This window comes from Ictalurus furcatus, chromosome 27 (genome assembly GCF_023375685.1).
Source record: "Ictalurus furcatus strain D&B chromosome 27, Billie_1.0, whole genome shotgun sequence".
Classification (NCBI taxonomy): Eukaryota; Metazoa; Chordata; class Actinopteri; order Siluriformes; family Ictaluridae; genus Ictalurus; species Ictalurus furcatus.
Window position 1 is genome coordinate 647,594 of NC_071281.1, and position 23,020 is coordinate 670,613.

Sequence of the window (23,020 nt, forward strand, 5' to 3'; positions counted from 1 at the left end):
GAAATCCATCTTTTTAACTATTTAAAAATGTGTTAAACCATATTATGCCACAATATCTCTTATTTTCTGCATTGTGCTCTTAAATGAGTAACAGTGATGAAAGTTAGCAAATACACAAAATGTGGTTAACCAGCATCCATGGTAATAGCAGTGCTTTTATATATTTAAATGTGTAATTCAAGCTGTAACTTGAGATGAATTTACTAAATGACCTCATTAGTCATTATCAAAATAACACTGAAATTAAATAAAAACAAATTGAGAGATTTTTGTTTTCTTCATCCCATCTTCGAGAAATTCAGATTCTGCAACTTCCTGTTGAACATTTCACTGTGTGTAATTCCAGATATTTCACTGGGGTAAGCGTGATCTGGTAACAGGGTGTAGTGAATGTTGTAAAATTATATATATATATATATATATATATATATATATATATATATATATATATATATATATATAATATGGATAATAATAATAATAATAATATATTCTATTTTAAATGAAAAGGGGAAAATGCCCTCTCAATTTTTTGGGTCCAAGGATCTCTGGCTCGTCTCCTGCACAAATCATGGTTTAGAAAAATGGTCAACTACAGTAGACTGAATCACATGTGAGTGTGATTAGCTCCTCGGGTGAAGTTACACGGCAGTCTGTCTGTAGTCCTGGCCGTGTTTCCCAGCATTTTTCTAACCACCAGCCCAGTCAATAAGTGACACCTGTGTCTCATTAGCGTTGTGTATTTAAGCTCTGTAAGACCTGCTCATCTTTGTGAGGTCTTGCCATTGGTGTGCTTGTTTGTTTGTTTGCTTGCTTGTATGTTTGTCTGTTTGTTTGTTTGTTAAGATACACGCCTCATCTGAGTTGGCTGCTTGTTTTATTGACTCTTTGCCTGTTGTCCAGTTCCAGCCTGCCATTGGTATATGGATTGTGTGTTTTTGACGACATCTTTTGCTTATGGACTGTAAAACTGTAAATGTTTGTATTCCACAGTTTTTGAAGCTCTTTAGTAGTAATTATTTTTTTATTGAAAGATAATAATAATAATAATAATTTATATATATATATATATATATATATATATATATATATATATATATATATATATATATATTAAAGAAAGAGGAAGAGAATTTGATTAACCCCTGAACATTTTCATTATCAATTTGAGTTGATCAGAACTGACTGTGTTTACACTGGTTATTGAGCTTACTCACGGAACTGGTGTATCGGTTTTATAATGCAGTGTAATTATACTAAAAAAGCAGGTAGTGAAATCTGAACGCGCGTGCTGAGTTTATTATAAAGCATTCCCACATGCAGGTGTACTGTCTGAGGTTTTGTTCCTGTTTGTTATGTAAGAAATAAAACATGACGGTGTGCTTTTATAGGCAAATAATCAATGGCTTTTACTGTTACCGCTCTGGATTTATTTTCTTATAGCAGTGTGTCTGAGTGTTTTAATTCTATCACAGCACTTGTTCTTTCTTTATTTAAGAACAACATATTCTACTTTTTACTTGGTTACAGTTACATTCTGGAGCATCCATTACGCGCGTTAGTTCCTACGAACACTTATAACAGTTTATAACAGATATAAACGGGTGTTCCTTCAGCAGCCTCTTTAAAAAAGTTAATATTACAAAAACAAAAACGACAGCTTGGGTTTCTTAGCAGAAAAAAAAGCACAAAAATCTGTGCTAAAGACTTCCCCATGTCAGAATAATTACAGTCACCTCAGGCTGGTTAAGTTTTTCTTCTTCTGTCTATTTACATTATGTACAGTGACCTTCAGAGAAACAATGACGTATTGAAATGAATGCGTTACTATAAACCATGTAATTGATACAGTTGTGAAAACTAAATAAACTAAATAAAGCTGTTATATAAAATTAATCAACATCTGGCCAGTTGGATTTGAGCTTTGAGTGTTGTGGTATAAAATGAATGAATTATATGTATAATTAGCTATGAGTTAGGGTCAGTGGTAATTTACTGCATCACAGTGAGCTAACAACGTACTTCTGCTAAACTAGGCTGGAAGAAATGGAACAGAAATGTAAGTCTGGAAAACATCATTTTGTGGTAAGAGGAGCTGAAAGCCAGTAATGGTGGCACAATTTTGGACCATAGCAGATTTTAAAATACTATTGCACCAGCAGATCGCAAATCTCTTGCCTCTTCCCTGTACTGTATGACTCTGTACTGTAATGATTTATAATCCCACTATATGGTGTCGCCCAGAGGAGTGTTTCTCTTTTCTTTTTTTTTTTTGAGTCTGGTTCCTCTCATGGGTTCTTCCTCATGTAATCCCAAGGAGTTTTCTTTACCATTGTCAATTCTTGCTTGCTTACATCTGGATTTCTCTTTTGGAACAAAGTCTGATGATGACTAGAAACGTACAATTAAGATCCCCGAGGTGTATTTCTGCTCAGAAAAATAGCAACAGAGAGAAAGGGGGGACATTTGTTAAGCTGCACATTCAAATAGAAGTCTTAAAGCCCTAGAGTTTCATGTATAAATCTTCACCTGCCTTCTAAACATTTCATTAGAGTGTGTTTGAAATTGCAAACTGGTACTGAAACGATCCCTAATCCCATTCAGCCTCGTGTACACTCAGTGCCACTTTATTACACGTGCCCATCTTATACCTGCACTGGCACATTCATGATAGTGTGAGTGCTGTACTGAGAATGGTCCACTGCCCCAACATCTGGTCTGCATCAGCAATGGATGGGTTAACGTCAAGAAATATACATGCAAAGTAAACCTATATCAGGTATATTCAACTGAAATTAGTGAAGGTTTAGTTACATAAAATTCCTTATTACATGCCCGGATGAGCTCGCATGACCGAGTGGTGACCAGTTACCTTTCAGTGCTTAACCAGTAGAAAATCAGACGCATCGAGCTGAAGTGGGTGTTTTCTTTGGCAATGCTGCTTCACATTATCATTTTTGTCTAGAGCCACAGACTCTGAACAGATGAGATGTCCGGTTTGAACCTGAAGTGGAGAATGAATACAACGAGCATAATTTAATCACTGGACCAGAGAGAGTAAATAATTAGCTAAATAATAAATAATTTACATAAACACATGCAATTGGCCACAACAAAGCTGCAACAGAAGCTGTGTTACATTTCATTATTAAAAAATAATAATAATAAAAATCCTAGGGTCTGAAAAAAAGACAAGAGTCTTGATTGAACTAGTTTTTTCCCTTCCCATTTATAACCAAATCCATAACAGAATTTTTGTTCTGTGCTCAGTTTGATAGGCTGAAATACTTTGCTGGGTCTCCTAATGTGATGGGTGTCGCGGAAAACCTTCTTCCGTTTCAAAGGAACATATATATTACAATATAGAATCTCTTATGTACAAAGCAGCTGATAAACAGCTAGTTCCTAGTTCCTCTTATTATAAAAGGAAACTCTTAAATTCTGCTCTTTGTGCAAGAATTTCACATTTTCTGAGTAAAAAACAACAACATTCAACTAAGAAAAAAAAAAGACATGGTTCTGAGTGCTCTGGCCTAATTATCACAAAAAAGTGTTTAATGTATTTATTTAAACCTCAAGCTATAAAATATCACTGTTCCAGAATCCATTGCAAACACATTGATTATAGGTTTTTTTTTTTTTTTTTTTTTCATCCACTGGAAGACATGATCTCACATTTTCTCTCTCAAATTTGTAATAATCTGCATGACTTAATCTGTATGAAGAATGAACAAGTTTAACATCAGGGGCAGGGCTAGAGTTCATGAAAGAAATCCACTATATCATTCTCAATGGTTTGTATTCATACAGATTTCTCATTAGTTTGCACAGGAGCACATTAAACCTATCCATAAGTGATTATCTGCTAAGTTATAGCGAGGGACGGTAATGACCTAATGTAATTACAGACAGAATTAATAACTATAGCAGCATGTTAGCTATAATAAACCAGTTAATGTTTTAAAGCTGCGGTATTTTCTTGTATTTAACTCGCCGACAAACGTATGTGGTTGGCACAGTGCGTATTTGAGCTGGAAATCAGGCAGTGCCTCAGGTTTGCTTTCAACTTGAAAATAAAGCAGGTTTCAATACGCACGTATTCCCAGTCCGGACCGGTTCTGTTCTTCTGTCATACAGAACAAAACAATAAAGATTTGCTACACACAATAAAATGGGATTCCCCCAAGTTCATCGTAAACATGCTAGTTTTATGCTTTGTATTTGCTGTTATGTATACAAAAAAAAAAAAAAAAAGGCAGAAAAGCCATAGCCCTGCACATCATTTTAGGTTCAGTGTCGCATGAATGGGCTTCTGTTTTCAGTTTTTCCTTTATAAACTGCTGCACATGGAAGAGATGATAACTGGACATAGCCTTCTCCAAAATGAACAAAACACCATGGTTGCTAAGTCCTATTGGTGTGTCCTGTCTCACACTCACATCACATTAACTGTCGTGAAAAGCTATGAATAAAAGCACTTCTTAATGAAGCTAAGCTTGTAAGACAAAGCATGGTAAACACTGATTGGTTTATAAGACTATTGATTAGCAATCTGTCCTTGACAGCACCAATCAAATCCGATTAACACTTAGCAGGGTAACACGGTACAGCAAGGACAGGTCTCGGTGTTCTTATATGCAAGAAATAATGGCAGACTGTCTCCTCACATAAATGGTTAGAGAGTTTGTAGTTCGAGTGATCTCCAGGAAAACAGACAACTGAGCGTTGCTTACTCAGAAATATGTTCCAGTCGCAAACGTTCACACGCACGAACACAAAAGAAACTGTGAAAGCAGACTTTTTGGCATTTACGCTCTAATTTTAATGCAACGTTTGCACAATTTGCGATATAAATATCCGAGATATAAATAAGCATTAGTATCAGTGTCATACATGAGACATACCTGAGCTCACAGACGCCCTCGATTGGCTAGCGTCACTGTGATTGACAGGACAGAGAGTATACCGCCCCTCATCCCATCCAGATATTTTTACTCTCTTGGCCCCCAGTCATGGATGGCTGTGGCATTATCAGGATTCATGAGAACTTGTGATCTCCAGATGTTTTGATGAACGCTTTTGTTGTGCCACTTGGGAGCCCAGTTAGAACTAATGTTGTCTTTTCATAAGTAGATAAAGTTATAAATGTCTAATTAGTTATTTCAACCCAGCGGAATTGGATTGAAATAATTAAATGCAAATTTCTCCATTTGAAATTTTGGGGTAAGTAGAAAATTCTAAAACTTGTGATTTAAATGCATGCAAAAGAAGCAGTTTCCATTGAAGAAAAAAGTTTGCAGAACTATATCCAGTAGAAAATGTTAAAATGAGAGTTTCTGAAGGGTTTCTCAAGATTCCACACATTTCATGAGTACTCAGTTACTCTGTTAATTATTTACGACTTTCTATTCTCCCTTTGCATTTGTTTTTTTCTATGTTGTGTTGATTTATTTGATAATGATGGCCTTATTGAAGAAAACATACATTCTTCATTATCATGCATTCATTTGATGAGCATCAGTTTCTGTCTGTACAGTCAATACCGCAGTAATGTTTGTTAGGGATTGGTATCTTCACTGCTAATACGTCTTTGAATGTTGTACATTGTTGTGGGTTTTGCTCACAAACTAAACAGGAGATTTTTCTGGCAAAATACCCATAATTCACTGTGCCTTTGGAAGGTGACATCTAACCAACAGTGTTGTCCGACACATTCACAGTGGACAGATGGAAATAATCTGAATGAGAAACGTACTACGCAGTGAATGGAAATGAATCATCTTTACTGGAATATTCTTATGGGAATCATGTGTTCAAAACCTGTTCAAAGTCAGGTGTCTTTAAAAGCACAGAAGCTGCCCTGGAGCAGGTTTGCGTTGGAGATGGAGCCGGTGGAATTGACTGTGCGTGTATAATATTGAGCTGATGTTATGTCAGGGTGGTGTTAAACCAGAGTAACGTCCAAAATTAGTTTAGGAATCCCATGTGGTAGTCTGCCTTTTTGATGCAATGTCAGGTGCAATAGTTTATTTAAAGGAAATTCCTTGTTAGCTCTCTTTCTTGTCCTGTTCTGCAATACAGTTTCACTACAGAACCTTTCTCCTCTGATAAGTAAGTCTTAGTGAAGCAGTTTTGGTACAAAAACACTGGCCAATTAGCCAGCCCAAGGACCAAACCAGGGTTGAGGATCTCTCTGTCCTGTTATTTTATCCGACCCTCATAATTACTCTACTTTTTACTCTATTAATAAACGCTTGCAGTGCGAGGATTTTCTGATAAGACTTTGAAGAAGATAAGCAATTAAAGAGAAATGATAAGAAGCAAGCCTAAGTCCTGCTCTTTTGTTAGGAAGTGACTGGTTAATTGAGGTGGGTGTATTCTAGAGAGAAAAGCTCACAGTCCTCTCTTATAAGCATCGACACAGCCGTGACCTCTTCCAAGTCCAAGGCCAAAGTCGGTAATAAACCAAGATGGCATCCTCTCGCTGTCCTTGGGTCCCATTCTATCTTGAATAATGACTTCTTGGAGGAAATTTTTGGAAAGGTTTGAGCTATAAATTAGAGAGGCTGTCTCTTTCCTTATTGTTGCCGTAGTGACCTTATATGTTAACATAGACTGGGTGTTTAATGAGGCTGAGCTACTAATAAATTTGCAATATACGATTGTGTCTACAACACGAAAGAACATCGTACAGTGTAAACCCAGTTTAAATCTTACCACACGCCCCAACATGTTTTAGTCCTTACTTAGATAAAATAACGAATGCGGTTTCTTCACGCAGTCCTGGTGTTTTAGCTAATTACCCATGATGCATGGTTTCTACTGTATCTAGTGAACAGTTGAAATAATAAGCGGGTTTAATGGCATCAGCACGGTGCTGTGTGATGAATTATGAATGTCTTTACAAGCGGAAAACGCTGCGACTCACATAGTGTGACAGAGCAAAACAGTGTGCGGAAGAAAACAAACAAAATCAATGTGTAGAATTATTCCGAAGCATGTATTAGTTGTTTAAGCAGCTTTTTTAGTATGAGTACCGACGGCGTTGCGATTAAATTATGTTTATGGTTATAAATTACTATGCATGTTTATTTAAAAGGAGACAAGATGTTACTTTCAGCTGTGTTCTGCGTGGTGTAGAATGCTGAGTACAGTTCTGAGTATTAATGCATACCAGTAAAATTTCTGATAGAGCTCATGCATTATGTCAGGTTATAACATATGTATGCTATACTTCATAAGATACATTTGCCTCCCTGTCTCACTACCTGTCTCACTCCCTGTCTTTCTCTCCCTACCTCCCTTCCTCTCTCTCTCACCATTTCACCAATTTACAGCTACTGTCCTCCATTTTTATCTAGATGTTTGAACGATCATGTGGATCATGAGGGGTGTGCCTGGAGAGCCGTCTCTATGCAGAGTGAGACATTGCAGAGTTGGCTCTCCTCTCTTCTCAGCCACTATAAATAAGATTAAGATTCTCCTGGGTTTATATTACAGTGCAGTCCTAGTTTGCAGTGGACGTGCACTGCACAGTGTCTGCCCGTAGTACATGTTGGTTTGGTGGCACATCCTTTGCCTTAATCACTGTGCTTCCCTGAAGGTTCTGAGGCCATTAGTCGACTTGAAATGGTTGTCAGGCCATGTATGGAAAAGCCCATTACAGAGGGAGAGACAGGGAGAGAGAGACGGAAAGAGAGGGAGAGATGGAGACTGAGAGAGAGGCAGCAGGAGAGAGTTTTATACCATCCCCTTGGTGCTTATTTTACCATGTCTGTATTTTGTACTCTTCAGTGGTTTGGGTTTTTGGCAGTTTTACTCTTCATAGCTGTTTTACTCTTCTTTATAAGAAGAAATTTCTCATTTTTTTGTGAGTGTTGACACAGAATTAATATTATGTTTGTATTTTTTTTTTTTTTTTTGCAGCTCCGTTGACCAGCAAACCTCCAAAGATCCTCTTTCCTGCTGAAAACAAAATGAGTATCATGGAGATGCAGTTAGGTAAGAACCCTGGGGTTTCTTCAAGCACCTGGTTAATGCCGAACTGAGAATCAGGGCCTTCCTGATGCCTTTCTGGGTCCAGTCAGTCATCTGCCTCTGCCTGATACGTCATGTATATGATGCACATTCATAATGATTGTGTGAAGGTGGTGTGTCTGCTTTTGGTGTGTGTATGTATGAACTCTCGGGTCATGACAGCACTTGAATGTGTATTTTTTTGGGGGGGCATATTCTAGACAACCTGCATTTGTCCAGTGTTGCATGGTGTATGCTGTGTAGTGAGTGGCAATAGGATCACAGTAGAGAGAATACAGTGTGGTTGATTACTTCTCTAATGCACACGATTGCCACCTTTTGATTGGAAGGGACCACAAATCAAACACCTAAATAAAGCATGAATGATGGGCGATAAGAGGACCAAACTAAGCTTGGATCTCTGCAACCCCATGGGAATAGTCTTGCTGAGCAGTGGCAGGTCAAACACTTGATTATAATAGGAGTGAAAGCATCCATTATGGCATCCTCCTTTGAAAATGAATTTGTCATGGTCAGTGAACATAAGAGAAAGTCATTTGGAGAGCAAATACCACTGTGAAAGAATGGTGAGGAAAGAAAAATATCCTTCTTAAGGTTTAGGTGCAATTCAGAACACTTCCATAGTGACGTAACGTGAATTAATGTGGCTGCAGTTTAGATGTCAGCTCAGATGAAAGCACTGAGTGATGACACACAGCCTGAAGGCAAAAACGAGAATCTTGGATGAATGGCAGCTCCCTGCTGCATCCCTGCCCTCAGATCCACCAGCACGCTCTCTGCAAAATAAACTCGTGAAATATTATGCTGAGAACATGAGCGCATCGTATTTCATTTCCACTCCGTTAACATGCACATATGGAGACATTCAAGGGACTGACGCATTTCTTTCAGTTTTCAATGGTAGTGACAGGTGCATGTCGAGATCCTGCGTTTTCTTTCCCTTTACACATGCTTGGGGCACTGGTTAATATTCTTCTACAATAATGTATGCCCATGTGACATGAGCATAAATGTTCCATGTGACAGTCAGCTAATTCGGCATATGTACCAGAGAAAGAGAGAAAGTTGTGTGTGTGTGTGTGTGAAAGAGAGAGAGAGAGAGAGAGAGAGAGAGAGAGGCAAATGCAGTGAGACAGAAAAAGTAAAAAGGTGGAAAGAGTGGGAAGAGCGAGGGATGAGTATGGCGATGAATGCAAAATGCTGTTCTGACTTAAACACCTCTTTCTTCCCATTCTGCACTTTCTACATTTATTATGACAGCTTTTTTTTCCTCTTAATTGACAGTCACTTCACAGCTAATCACTGGATTAAGGCTCTACTCTGGTTTGGTAATGCTGGCCTGGTTTAGATAATCAGGAGTGCAGGACTTCAGATCAACGTAAATCAAAAGAAATGTTGAAGTGTCCACGTTCAGGATAGATGAATTTCGACTGTGAGATTCGGTGGGAAATTGTGAACTGCAGATGTCTGGTCTTTGATGATGTTTTGTACTTCTGGATGTCTTTGCTCATGCCAGGTCTGCTAATGTTCTGGTTGGTAGAAATAAACGACACATTAGCAAGCTATTGTCAATAAATCGGCCAAAACCAATGCCTAAGGCTCTGACAAGAACTTGTGCGTACTGCATGATTACTGTAAGTAGTTGTATCTCAGAATTCTCCTCACCTGCTGCTTAGCATTTTGGTGCATTGCCCAGAATGAGGCGCCACTGTTTGTTGACAGCACTTGCAAATATTCAACGACAGTGACTTGTTTCAGCGCCGGGTGTCTGCCCTGGAGGCATGCTCAAATTGGGCTGGTCTCAGCTGGGCTTGCCAAAATGATGAATGACAACCCTTCAACCAAGTGTCCCTTGCCCCTGAAGGGCCGTATATCCCTAGCGATCGCCTCAAATGGACTTTATGGCAGCAAATTCTGTATCGGTCAGGCTCTGTCACCCTGCAATAGATCAAGTGGAAAGTACCGGAAAGTTTCGCCGACTTCTTGCTTGTCACCGGGCAAAAGTTGATATGTGGGTTGTGTCTGTGTTGTGCCTTATTGGCTTACAGAATAAGTCTGTGTTTGGTCGCACTGCACTGTTTAACCCTGCTGTGTGAGTGAAGCTTGATGCCCTGACCTGAATGCCAACAAGCCAATAATAGAAATAGAGCTGATGAGCAAACGTTAATTTTACATAAGAATGACCTTATATACAAAAATACTCCATTGTATGTCTTCACACTGAAAGCAGAGGGCAATCAATTATTAGATAGAGATCACAGTGATGAGTACAGCTTCTGGTATTGTAATGAACCTCAAAGCTGAATGGTGAATAGAATCTAGTTACTTCAAAGCTATATATATATATATATATATATATATATATATATATATATATATTATCACAGTTTCTTATAGCATTAAACTTATATCTTCACTATCCATTTAATAAATGTGTGGCAGTCTGTGAAGCTCCTTGAAACAAAAACTGATCACTAGAGCACATTATATATATATATAGATATAGATAGATAGATAGATAGATAGACAGATATAACATTTGCACATTCTTGTTCCTTAGACTTCGAACTTTGGTCCAATTGTAATGCTCAAGTTTGCTCACAGTTCTACTTGTAGGGTCAGTTGTGGGAAGGGTTGGAGTCTCAGTCTTAATTTTTTCGGGGGTGCCTCGGGACGTATAGTATGCATGCAGAACATTTCAGATTTGAGACGTTGAGTGCAATTCAAAGAAAATCCCTTAATTTCTGGGTGAATATCTCTGGTGGAGGACCAGATACGGTTCTGAATTTTTGAGATTTTTCTCCTGTGATAAAAGCAGTGAGCTACTACAGCTCAGAAGTTACTTACTTCTTTTATCACAGGAGAAACACCACCACAGCTCTGTTTATGACCCTGTTCATTTGTAAAACACCCAACTGAACACTGTACTTCTCTATATTTGGATAAAATCTATACATGCATATCAACTGTACTCTTCTACCAACATGATATATCAAGCTGGTTCTTCAAATCTGGCCATCGAGGTCCACTGATCTGCAGAGTTCACCGCCAATCTCAAACTCACAAGTTTTACAGCAGAATGCTATTATAGAGGACTTTTTTCTGTGAACATTTCAGGTTTGTATCTGGTCCCCCACCCGAGGTATTCAACCCAAAAGTGAGGGGAATTTTCTTTAAAAAATGACACTTGCTCGACCCCTTAAAAGAGAGAGAGAGAGAGAGAGAGAGAGAGAGAGAGAGAGAGAAAGAGAGAGAGGTGTGCATGTCAGAGAGAGAGAGAGAGAGAGAGAGAGAGAGAGAGAGAGAAGTCTCAGACCTGAAATGCTCTGCATTTTGTTCCAAGGAGCTCGGCCCATCCTGAACCGAGATATTAAGGTTTTCCTAAATAGCTGTATAACCAATATTTGTTGTGTGTTCTGACACAAAGATGACCATTGTAATTAAACAAGTAAAATGATAAAATGGTGGTTTTGCTATGCCAATACATAGAGGTAATCACTCAAAAAAATTTAGGAACATTAAAAATGGTCAAGCAACCAACTTGACACTTGAGATGGAATGGCCCTATTCAGTATGAGATTGTTCAAGCCCCAGACCTGCCACTGTTGGGCCCTCGAGAAAGGCTCTTAACCCTGTCTGCTCCAGGGGCACCATGACTGACCCTGCCCTTTGACCCCAACTTCCTAACAAACTGGGAAATGCGAAGAAAATAATTTAATTGTTCTGTAATGTATATGTAACAAATAAAGGTTTCTTCTCTAATATATCAAATGTCTAATAGTAATGGTTTTATATTTTTGTCCAACCATGATCTGGCTTTAATTTATATGTTAAATGAAAGTTCTTGTACTGACTTGTGCACAAAGATCATAGAATAGCTTCTTGAAATTCAGAGGCAATAGTTCAGAAGCTGTTAGCAAGACTCAATGCCTTTCTGTTTCTCAGCATTCCTCATGCACAGTCACTCACTCAATTGCTCTGAAAGAAAAAGTGCTGGAGAGCTTCACCCACATATCTGTGAGCACTTTTCTCATTGCAGAGCTAGCCAATAGAGCAGACCAGTCTGAACTGGATCCCAAAGCTTTCGTGTGTGTGTGTGTGTGTGTGTGTGTTTGGGGGTGGGGGCTGTATATATGCGTGTTCAAGAGTTTTAGTGTTCTGGACACCCAGCAGATGTGGTCATTCTAGTGGAAAAATATAGGCAAGCGTTGTTTCAGCAGATATCACCCATCAGCACAACTGGAGCATTAATGAGCATCCCCCACCTTGCCTGTCTTTCTCTCTCTCTCTGTCTCTCTCTGTCTTTATATGTCTCTCTCTCTCTTTCACTCCTTCAGCTGAGAGAAAATAACACTCTGCAGACACTGAATTTGCCAAATAAATGAACAAAATTGAGAGAGAGAGAGAGAGAGAGAGAGAGAGACAGTTGTTACAGTATTTCAGAACTTTGATCTTCAATCAGTGAGCCTTTTTGTCCAACTGTTACTTTGCCACATCCCTTATGTCCACAGCGGTTGTTGTCTGACCGTGCCATCTAGACTCATTCTGTTTGTTCTTTCCAATTTCTGCAAAAAAAAAATAGTTTCCATCTCTTTTCTTTTGCTCAGTCCCTCACTATTCCCCACTCGCTTTTTTCCACTTTCTTTCTGTGTCCCACTTGCCTTTTCTGCTTCTCTCTCTGATCAGATAGCTCTCTCTGTCTCTTTGCTGTCATTCTTGGCCAATACCCCAAGCTCCTGCCCTCTACCCTGTGACACCTGATATTCAGCTCCGGCAATGATTTGTGACAAAGTGCGCCAGAGGAGTGTGGGAATAGTTCTTCATGTTAGAGCCATGGGAGATTCTGACAAGCAAGGAAAGAAAAAGCACCACAGTTTAGTACATGTACATGCAAGCCCCTCTCACTTGGATGTTTTGTAATGTGTTATTTATAAATGTATTCAAGAATGTATTACAATTACACTTATGTGTGAAATATGCACTAGGAGAGAGATTATCAGTCTAGATATGCACAGGGGACATGTAGAGCCAGTTGTTGTTGTTTTTGTTGGGTTTTTTTTCCAGCACTTGAAGCACTACAATAAATTTAAATCAGCCAGGGAAAGACAGTCCACCTGATTTGCAGTGTGAGGAATGGAAATAAAATAGAATTGTGCACTGGCAGGAGTCCTGGAGGCTTGCATTGAGATGATCAGAATTATAGCATGAGCATTAGGCAGATGAGCTTCCACACATAAATGTATGAAATATGATAAATAGCCCTGCCTTGCACGAACTGCGATCAGGATAAAACAGTTACTGAACATGAATGCTAAATGTCTGATCTTAAAAATGTCAAAGGGACACTTTTAAAACCACAACAAGATCTCAGAGACCACTATGACCAGGAACGCGGTAACCTTTGGTTCCTTGGCCTCTGGGAGAAGTTCCAGCCACTTACTCTCAAGGACATGCTTGTATAACCAGCACAGTTCACATTGGAGTCCATTGACCTTCTGTCTGATGTTTTTCAGGCTGTCATTAGAGCAGAATGGTCCATTATGGTTTGCCATTTTGACCCATTTGTATCCCACAGGTTGAGTTCAGTAGAGTTCAGGAGCAACTGAGGTTTCTTACCTTTAGCTAGAGTCAACTAGGTAGCTTCATGTTCTTCTTTCCGACCTCCTAATGGAAATTTGTTTAAATATAATATGGTTGCATTGTTATAGACTGTAGAGTGTTGCAGTTGGAGGCACTGCAGCATCACAGTGCCAGGGTTCCTGGTTTGATCTAGAGTGCTGGTCGAGTTTTACATGTTCTCTCCATGTCCACAAGCATTTCCCCTGGGTTCTTCAGTTTATTCCCACCTACTAAAAAACATCCTGGTAGGTGGATCGGCTATGTTAAATTGCCCCTAGATGTGAATGAGTGTGTGAATGTGTGTTTATGTATGGTGACCTGTGATGGACTGGCATCCCATCCAGAGTGTATCCATTAGCTTTTTAGTCTTTTTTTTTGTGGTCCTGTTTGGAGTAGAACAGAGATGTGAATTCACAATGTTTCACTGGAGTTGAGAGCTGCTGCCTGAGTAAATGTCACGTCATTGGAATATGTGGAGCTGCGGCCACTGGGAGCTGTAAGGAAGATCAATATTACATCATTTCTCTCAATTAGGGGATGCTTATTGTTTGTTTGAGGCATTGCTGTCCTTATTTAGTCCAGCTCCTCAGTGTCTAGGCCATAAAGTAGGGGAGAGAGAGAGAGAGAGAGAGAGAGAGAACTAGAATTGATCCATATTCTGAAAATGGATCTGCTTGTCTGTATGTGGAGGATGATGATGATGATGATGATGAAAACCAAAGAATAAAAATGCATGAGACATTAACACTACATACGCTAGCACAAGAGCAAAGTGAAAAATATGTTTAGAGTAAGACCGAGAATTTTTGTGCTGAATATTAAATTCTCATTATACCACAATGCTGGTGAATTCTCGAATCTGATTGGTCAACAGGTGTGCATTGTTTTTGTAAAAGAGCATGGCTTGAGAAGTAGGTCCAGCTGCAACATGAACGATAGATAAATAATAATGTGCTTGTACTTATAGAGTATATTATCGTTTCTATAGTAACAGCTCACACACAGGAAATGTATGGCAGGCACTACACTTAATATAAGACTAATGCTAAATGGATATTTACAAATGGGTATAACAACTTGTTGTTTAACAAAATAAATCCAGTAAATGTTGATGTGATGATGTTTTTTTGTTAGGAGAAATGTATTTAACATTTATAAAAATGACAAGCTGCATTTTTCGTGAGTGAGAGAGGGAGTGAGTGAGGGAGAGGGAGTGAGGGAGAGTGAGGGAGAGTGAGTGAGAGGGAGTGAGTGAGAGTGAGGGAGTGAGAGAGTGAGTGAGTGAGAGAGTGAGTGATAGTGAGTGAGTGAGTGAGTGATAGTGAGTGAGTGAGAGAGTGAGTGATAGTGAGTGAGTGAGAGAGTGAGTGAGTGATAGTGAGTGAGTGAGTGAGTGATAGTGAGTGAGTCAGTGATAGTGAGTGAGTGAGTGAGTGATAGTGAGTGAGTGAGTGAGAGAGTGAGTGAGTGATAGTGAGTGAGTGAGTGAATGAGTGAGAGAGTGAGTGAGTGTGATAGTGAGTGAGTGAGTGAGTGTGATAGTGAGTGAGTGATAGTGAGTGATAGTGAGTGAGTGATAGTGAGTGAGTGATAGTGAGAGAGTGAGTGAGTGAGAGTGAGAGAGTGATAGTGAGTGAGTGAGTGAGAGAGTGAGTGAGAGAGTGATAGTGAGTGAGAGAGTGAGTGAGTGAGTGAGTGATAGTGAGTGAGAGAGTGAGTGAGAGAGTGAGTGATAGTGAGAGAGTGAGTGAGATAGTGAGTGAGTGAGTGAGTGATAGTGAGTGAGAGAGTGAGTGAGAGAGTGAGTGATAGTGAGTGAGTGAGAGAGTGAGTGTGATAGTGAGTGAGTGATAGTGAGTGAGTGAGTGAGTGAGTGATAGTGAGTGATAGTGAGAGAGTGAGTGAGAGTGATAGTGAGTGAGTGAGTGAGAGAATGAGTGAGAGTGATAGTGAGTGAGAGAGTGAGTGTGATAGTGAGTGAGTGAGTGATAGTGAGATAGTGAGTGAGAGAGTGAGAGAGAGTGAGTGATAGTGAGTGAGTGATAGTGAGTGAGTGAGTGATTGATAGTGAGATAGTGAGTGAGTGAGTGATAGTGAGTGAGAGAGTGAGTGAGTGAGTGTGATAGTGAGTGAGTGATAGTGAGTGAGTGATAGTGAGAGAGTGGGTGAGTGATAGTGAGTGAGTGAGAGAGTGATAGTAAGTGAGTGAGTGAGAGAGTGAGAGAGTGAGTGAGTGAGTGATAGTGAGTGAATGAGAGAGTGAGTGATAGTGAGTGAGTGAGTGATAGTGAGATAGTGAGAGAGTGAGTGAGAGAGTGAGTGAGTGAGTGAGTGAGTGATAGTGAGATAGTGAGTGAGTGAGTGAGAGAGTGAGTGAGAGGGTGAGTGATAGTGAGAGATAGTGAGTGATAGTGAGAGAGTGAGCGTGATAGTGAGTGAGTGAGTGAGTGATAGTGAGTGAGTGATAGTGAGTGAGAGAGTGAGTGAGTGAGTGAGAGTGAGTGAGAGAGTGAGTGAGAGAGTGAGTGAGTGATAGTGAGTGAGAGAGTGAGTGTGATAGTGAGTGAGTGAGAGAGTGATAGTGAGAGAGTGAGTGTGATAGTGAGTGAGTGAGAGAGTGATAGTGAGAGAGTGAGTGTGATAGTGAGTGAGTGAGTGAGTTAGAGAGTGAGTGAGTGATAGTGAGTGAGAGAGTGAGTGAGTGAGTGTGATAGTGAGTGAGTGATAGTGAGTGAGTGATAGTGAGAGAGTGGGTGAGTGAGTGAGTGATAGTGAGTGAGTGAGAGAGTGATAGTAAGTGAGTGAGTGAGAGAGTGAGAGAGTGAGTGAGTGATAGTGAGTGAATGAGAGAGTGAGTGATAGTGAGTGAGTGAGTGATAGTGAGATAGTGAGAGAGTGAGTGAGAGAGAGAGTGAGTGAGTGATAGTGAGATAGTGAGTGAGTGAGTGAGAGAGTGAGTGAGAGGGTGAGTGATAGTGAGAGATAGTGAGTGATAGTGAGAGAGTGAGCGTGATAGTGAGTGAGTGAGTGAGTGAGTGATAGTGAGTGAGTGATAGTGAGTGAGAGAGTGAGTGAGTGAGTGATAGTGAGTGAGTGATAGTGAGTGAGAGAGTGAGTGAGTGAGTGATAGTGAGTGAGAGTGAGTGAGTGAGTGATAGTGAGTGAGTGAGTGAGTGAGTGAGTGATAGTGAGTGAGAGAGTGAGTGAGAGAGTGAGTGAGAGAGTGAGTGAGTGATAGTGAGTGAGAGAGTGAGTGTGATAGTGAGTGAGTGAGAGAGTGATAGTGAGAGAGTGAGTGAGAGAGTGAGTGAGTGATAGTGAGTGAGAGAGTGAGTGTGATAGTGAGTGAGTGAGAGAGTGATAGTGAGAGAGTGAGTGTGATAGTGAGTGAGTGAGAGAGTGATAGTGAGAGAGTGAGTGTGATAGTGGTGAGTGAGTGAGTGAGTTAGAGAGTGAGTGAGTGATAGTGAGTGAGTGAGTGATAGTGAGAGAGTGAGTGAGTGATAGTGAGTGAGTGATAGTGAGTGATAGTGAGAGAGTCAGTGAGAGAGTGAGTGAGAGAGTGATAGTGACTGAGTGAGAGATTGAGTGAGTGAGTGAGAGAGTGATAGTGAGTGAGAGAGTGAGTGTGATAGTGAGTGAGTGAGTGAGTGAGAGTGAGAGAGTGATAGTGAGTGAGTGAGTGTGATAGTGAGTTATAGTGAGATAGTGAGTGAGTGAGAGAGTGAGAGAGTGAGTGAGTGAGTGATAGTGAGTGAGTGAGAGAGTGATAGTGAGAGAGTGAGTGAGTGAGTGATAGTGAGTGAGTTAGAGAGTGAGTGAGAGAGTGAGTGAGTGATAGTGAGTGAGTTAGAGAGTGAGTGAGTGAGTGAGTGAGTGATAGTGAGTGAGGTAGAGAGTGAGTGAGAGTGAGTGAGAGAGTGAGAGAGTGAGAGAGTGAGTGAGAGTGAGAGAGTGATAGTGAGTGAGTGAGAGAGTGAGTGAGAGTGAGAGAGTGATAGTGAGTGAGTGAGAGAGTGAGTGAGTGAGTGAATGAGTGAGTGAGAGAGTGAGAGAAATCTGATGAAGCAAGAGAGGAAAAAAGAGCAGCTGTAACATAAAAGTAAGAATTGGAACTAACTTGTCTCTCAGAAGTTCCACGACATTAAATCAAACCAAATATAAACCATTAAAATGTGACATTTCGTACATAAATACTTGAAGCATTACAGTTGCTGGCAAATTGCTGTGGAATAAGTGGAATGTGAACATAGGCTTCCTTTTTTTTACGATTTCTTTCCTCTTTCTATGTTTCCAGAGACGGTGACGGTGTTAAATTTTTTATTAAAGTCTGGCTTTAAATTGAATATATTAAGTTTCTTTATCTGTTTTATGTCCACGAGGTCCTCAACTTGTGAGTACATTTTTTCACCTGCTCCCACCAAACTACATTCCATGTATTAAGTATGACATTATGATAGTATTTTATTCTGTGGGTTAAAGTTGCACAATTCATGACCACAACATAATAATCTGTGGCCGTAAGTTACTTGAGATCCTAATTCATGCCCATGCCTTATTAAAAATAACCCCAGGCCACCATAGTGTTTTACTCTTCTATGTGTTTAATTAATACTATTTTGTTGAACCCTGTTATTGCCTGAAGGTAAACTATTTTAAAACTATTTCAGCACTCCACCCCTTTGGAATCTGAGTCACTAATCATTATCATCATTCACAGTTAGTAATTAAGGTTTTTAATGAAATAATTGTGACACATTTAAGTGTAAATAAAGTTCCCAATTAAGGTGTATAATTAAAGATCCTTTTTTAAAATTTTATTTACAGCATAACACCTGCACACCGGTGCCTACACATGAAGATGAGCACATACAGGATGATAAGAAGGAAGAACAGGATTATGCAGATTCACACGCTCAGAATGCAAGACACCTCCTTAATTCATTTACAGTTGATGTATTTGTAAACTAGAATCATAATCATGCCATTCCTTTTAAGGAGAGCAATTTCACATAAACTAATGATCATTTCAGCATGCTAGCCTTTTCAAATGCGTTTACTGTCAATATGTAATTAGTAATCTTTTTTCACAGTCGGTTTTACATTATCCATTACGATTTAAGCCTTGAGCTATACAATCTGATCGTTAAATTCTATTACTTATAGAACTATTTGGGAAATGGATTTAGTGTGAACGAGCGAGAGCTCAGAGACATGGGAAAATGTGTTTAGAGCTAATTTTAGTCCCTAGTCAAGCATTCTGTTCTTCTCATTACTTTTGTCTGTTGTTTACTAAGGAGTTGCTGTAGGAGTGTATTGATTGGGAAAAATGATAACTTTAAAATGGATTAGATTTTGATTTGTACTTTTCACTTTTCAACAATCCTATAAAATTAAAGTGATTCCAGGCATCAAAATCAAATCAGCAGTCTGAGGATGGCCAGTCTACACAAGTCAATTCAAACCACTTTGGTCAAATGCAATTAAATGTCCATTACATAGTTTTATTATCCCATGGAAGATGATACAGAGGCATTGTGTTCTTGAAAGATAGATCTCAGAAAGTGAAGGTGAAAAGGGCAGCAGTTTAAACATGATAATTTACCTCCGAAATATGGTGGAGTTTTCACTAGGGGTCTAATGATGGTCACGATTCAGTTTGTTTCATGATTTAATCCCATTCTTAGAATATACTGAACAAAATTAGAATGAAGGAAATATATTACTGAGAATTCTTTATGTATGAATTATAAACAATGCAAAGCAATGTGCATTTTTTTTTTATCTGTGTAAACCTAAGTAAATTTTAAAAAATGCTATAAACAGAGGTTTACGATTGAAAAAAATAAAGTACTAGAGGTTTATCATATTTCAAAATAATAAATAAAGACATTTATAAATTCTCAGCAAAAATCCATTGAATGAAGTCTCTGGCCTAGCAGCACTTGAGGCATCATTTTAACCGGAAATACTGTAGAGCTCCCGAATCGGTAAAAATGCCAGAGTTCTGTGATCTCTTTCTCAGGCACTCGAAGCAGCAGTGTGGTGCTGGTGTCATTTAAAAGCTATTGAAGAGCTCTTTTGAAAGCTACTGAAGGCCCAGCGTGCTCTCTGGTTGTGCAGAAGAAGTAATGTGTACTGAGAGAGAGAAGGGGTGTGGGGATTATTATTCAACAGGGACTCTAGCAGGAATAAATATAATGGCATGACTTAAAGGGAGGGACAGAAGGTAACACAGGCATGAGTGCATCCTGGGACATACACAGGGCAACCACTCCACCATTTAGAAACCTGAAGGAATGCATGAAAGTGGGACAGCATCCAGACATCCCAGTTTACCTGATTCTTTATGCCCATAGACCCTCCATATCTGCGCCTTTACCTAACAGAAAAGCCATTAACGATGAGCGAGTAAACAAACAGATTTTCAGCTTAGACTTATATTGAGCCTGAGATTGTGTTTGAGTCCTGAACACGAGTTGGAAGGCGGTTCCACAACTGTGGGCCCATGTAAGTAAAAGTTCTGCACCCTGCTATAGTCTTCATTTTTCTAAGTACCAACAAACTCTTCACCTTTTGATTGAAACACCTATGAAGATCATAAAAGACCAATGTTTGCTTAGATATTGCAGCATGACACCATTCATTGCTTTATATGTAATTAGGAGTGTTTTATAATCAATACCAAATTTTTACTGTGAGCCAAAACAGTGTGGATAAGATAGCGGCACTCTGTTCAGATCTTTTGATTCTCGTAAGGACCACGGCTGGTGCATTCCGGACTAACTGGAGCTTATTTCCGCACCTTGTGGAACACCCAGACAGCAAAGCATTACAGTAGTCAAACCATAACAAACCCATGAACTAGGGTTTCTGCATCGTGTAGTGGCATTATGCACTCACTGGTCACTTTAATAGGAAAATCTGTACGACTAATTATTTATGCAGTTCTCCCAATCAGCCAATGAGCAGACTGGTCTGAGCTGACAGGAAGTCTATAGTTACTCAAACAATCACTCTTTACAGCCGCGGTGAGCAGAAAAGCATCTCAGCATGCACACAATACCAAACCTTGAGGTGGATGGGCTACAACAGCAGAAGACCACATCAGGTTCCTCTCCTGTCAGCCAAGAACAAGAATCTGAGGCTATCACGGGCACAAACTATATCCTTCCTGGCAGCTCGAACCAATATATATATATATTTATCAGTGTGATTGCATTTTGCTCTGGCGCAGAATCTTATCTATAGATTACAACCTTAGAGAGCTTTATAAAAACAGAGAACACTTCCGTTTTTTTGGTGTTTGTTTTTTTTCCATTTGCAGCAACAGATTTATTGGCTCACTCTCATTACACCTGCATAAATCAGGAGGTGTTTTGTGTAAATGTTTGGATGAAATTTTTTGGCAACCCTTTGATGAATAAGGGCCAGTTAGCTGGTTGAGTTCTGGAGAGAATCTTGGTGTCTTCTAGCTGCAATCATATCTTTAAGGACCGTTTCAGGTAAGCTGTGTTTACATTCTGATAGATGTCAGTAAAACAGATGCTCTGAGAAGGAAAATGTCTGTGACGGTCTAGACGTCTGTCTATATCGATCAGATGTTCTACTTTGACTGATAATAGTAGGTGATTGATATCTTGAGAACTTTGTCCTCGTGGCCTGTGAATTACACATGTGTGAATTTACACATGCATGGACAACTCATATGTTTATATGTTATAAATCAACAGGAAGTCGTACTTCTTGCCAAAAATTCACCTTCATCCCTTCCCTGAGAATGTATTTGACACTAGTCAGTCTGCTCGTCTAGAGTACAGGGCAGAGTACGGCTGTGGCATTGAAGGAATTCAGATTTGTCATCCCCTGGTGATAGAAGGAAAGTTTTTAGCATTACATCAGAATTTCTTCCGTGTTTCGTACTATTGCGCTGGGTATGTGCATGGTCTGAGAGGGAGGAGATGCAGAGAGAAGGTTGGGTGGAGTCTGTGGAGCTTTGAGAAAGGCTGAAGAATTAATAAGATCTCTAACGTTGATCACAGTTATCAAATTGATAGCATTGCGGTTGATCTCTTCTGTGGTGCTAGGAATAACCTTAACATACTAACGTTTGTATAGACCCGCTGAATGTATATTTTTTTCTGTATTACAGTCAAAACATTCATGAATCTCAGAAACTTTTCCATGGCTTTGCTGTATGGATTCAGCGAGTTTTAATCCAGTGAGAGCAGTTTTGATAGTCACACAGTTGAGGATCTTTTATTGACCTTCATAAATACAGATGATAAAATATTTGCTACGGAGTATTGGGATTAATAAAAGAAGTTATAACAGTGGAGAATCTCTTGAGGATAGCGTTAGTGCTCACGGACATGGAAAAATGTTTTGCTGTAATAGAAGTGGCAGCAGGTAAAAGCTCAAAAAAACGGAAAAGCTCATTTCCAGTCAAGATGGACTACCTCGTCCAAAATAATCATAGCTTCACACGTGTTTTATTTCTGTTCCATGTTTGGCCATTTACAGAAACTCCCAAAGTCTCATGCAATATGTGTACCTGTATATGTGTTTATCCCCTCCCTCTCTCTCTCTCTCTCTCCCCCTCCCTCTCTCTCTCTCTCTCTCTCCCTATGCCTCTCTCTCTCTCCGTCTCTCTCTCTCTCTCTCCCTAAGTCTCTCCCTCCCTCTCTCTCTCTCTCCCTCTCTCTCTCTCTCTCTCTCCCTCTCTCTCTCCCCCTCTCTCTCTCCCTCTCCCTCTCTCTGTCTCTCTCTCTCCCCCTCCCTCTCTCTCTCTCTCTCCCTCTCCCTCTCTCTGTCTCTCTCTCTCCCTATGCCTCTCTCTCTCTCCGTCTCTCTCTCTCTCTCTCTCTCTCTCCCTAAGTCTCTCCCTCCCTCTCTCTCTCTCTCTCTCCCTCTCTCTCTCTCTCTCTCTGCCCACCCACACATCACAGCCCCAGACCACCAGTACTTCTACTTGTGCTGAAGCTCCTTATCACAGGGCAATAATGTGGAGATCAGTAAGCAGGGGCACTAAGCGGTTTAAATCACTGGTTATACTGTACATTATACCGAGTGTAGCAAATGATCATAATAATTACAACGCACCATCTTCCAGATTACAAAACAACGTCACTGATATGTAAACTCACACGTAGTGCTGGTTTTGTGTTTGGCAGTGGATATTAAGACATGTTAAGAGATGGCACTGTTAAGGAACACATATTGTTGGACAGAATTGCTAAATTAAAGCCATCGAGTGCTCTTAATGGTCAGAAAGCACATAAATAAATTTCCAGACATGAAGCTTTAAACAGTCAGTTTTAGAAACAATATAAGAACAATGTTATCAATATGTTTGGATCCTTTT

The 23,020-nt window shown here is 39.7% G+C and overlaps 1 protein-coding gene across 2 annotated transcripts in view; it reads left to right on the forward strand.

The window, feature by feature from the left end:
• il1rapl1b (interleukin 1 receptor accessory protein-like 1b) overlaps positions 1-23,020 on the forward strand; it is a 331,363-nt gene that overhangs the window by 184,091 nt on the left and 124,252 nt on the right. For both annotated transcript variants that reach the window (XM_053616484.1, XM_053616485.1), the window contains exon 6: positions 7,927-8,001. In XM_053616484.1, coding sequence (XP_053472459.1) covers positions 7,927-8,001 — 75 coding nt within the window. The remainder of the gene's footprint in view (positions 1-7,926; positions 8,002-23,020) is intronic.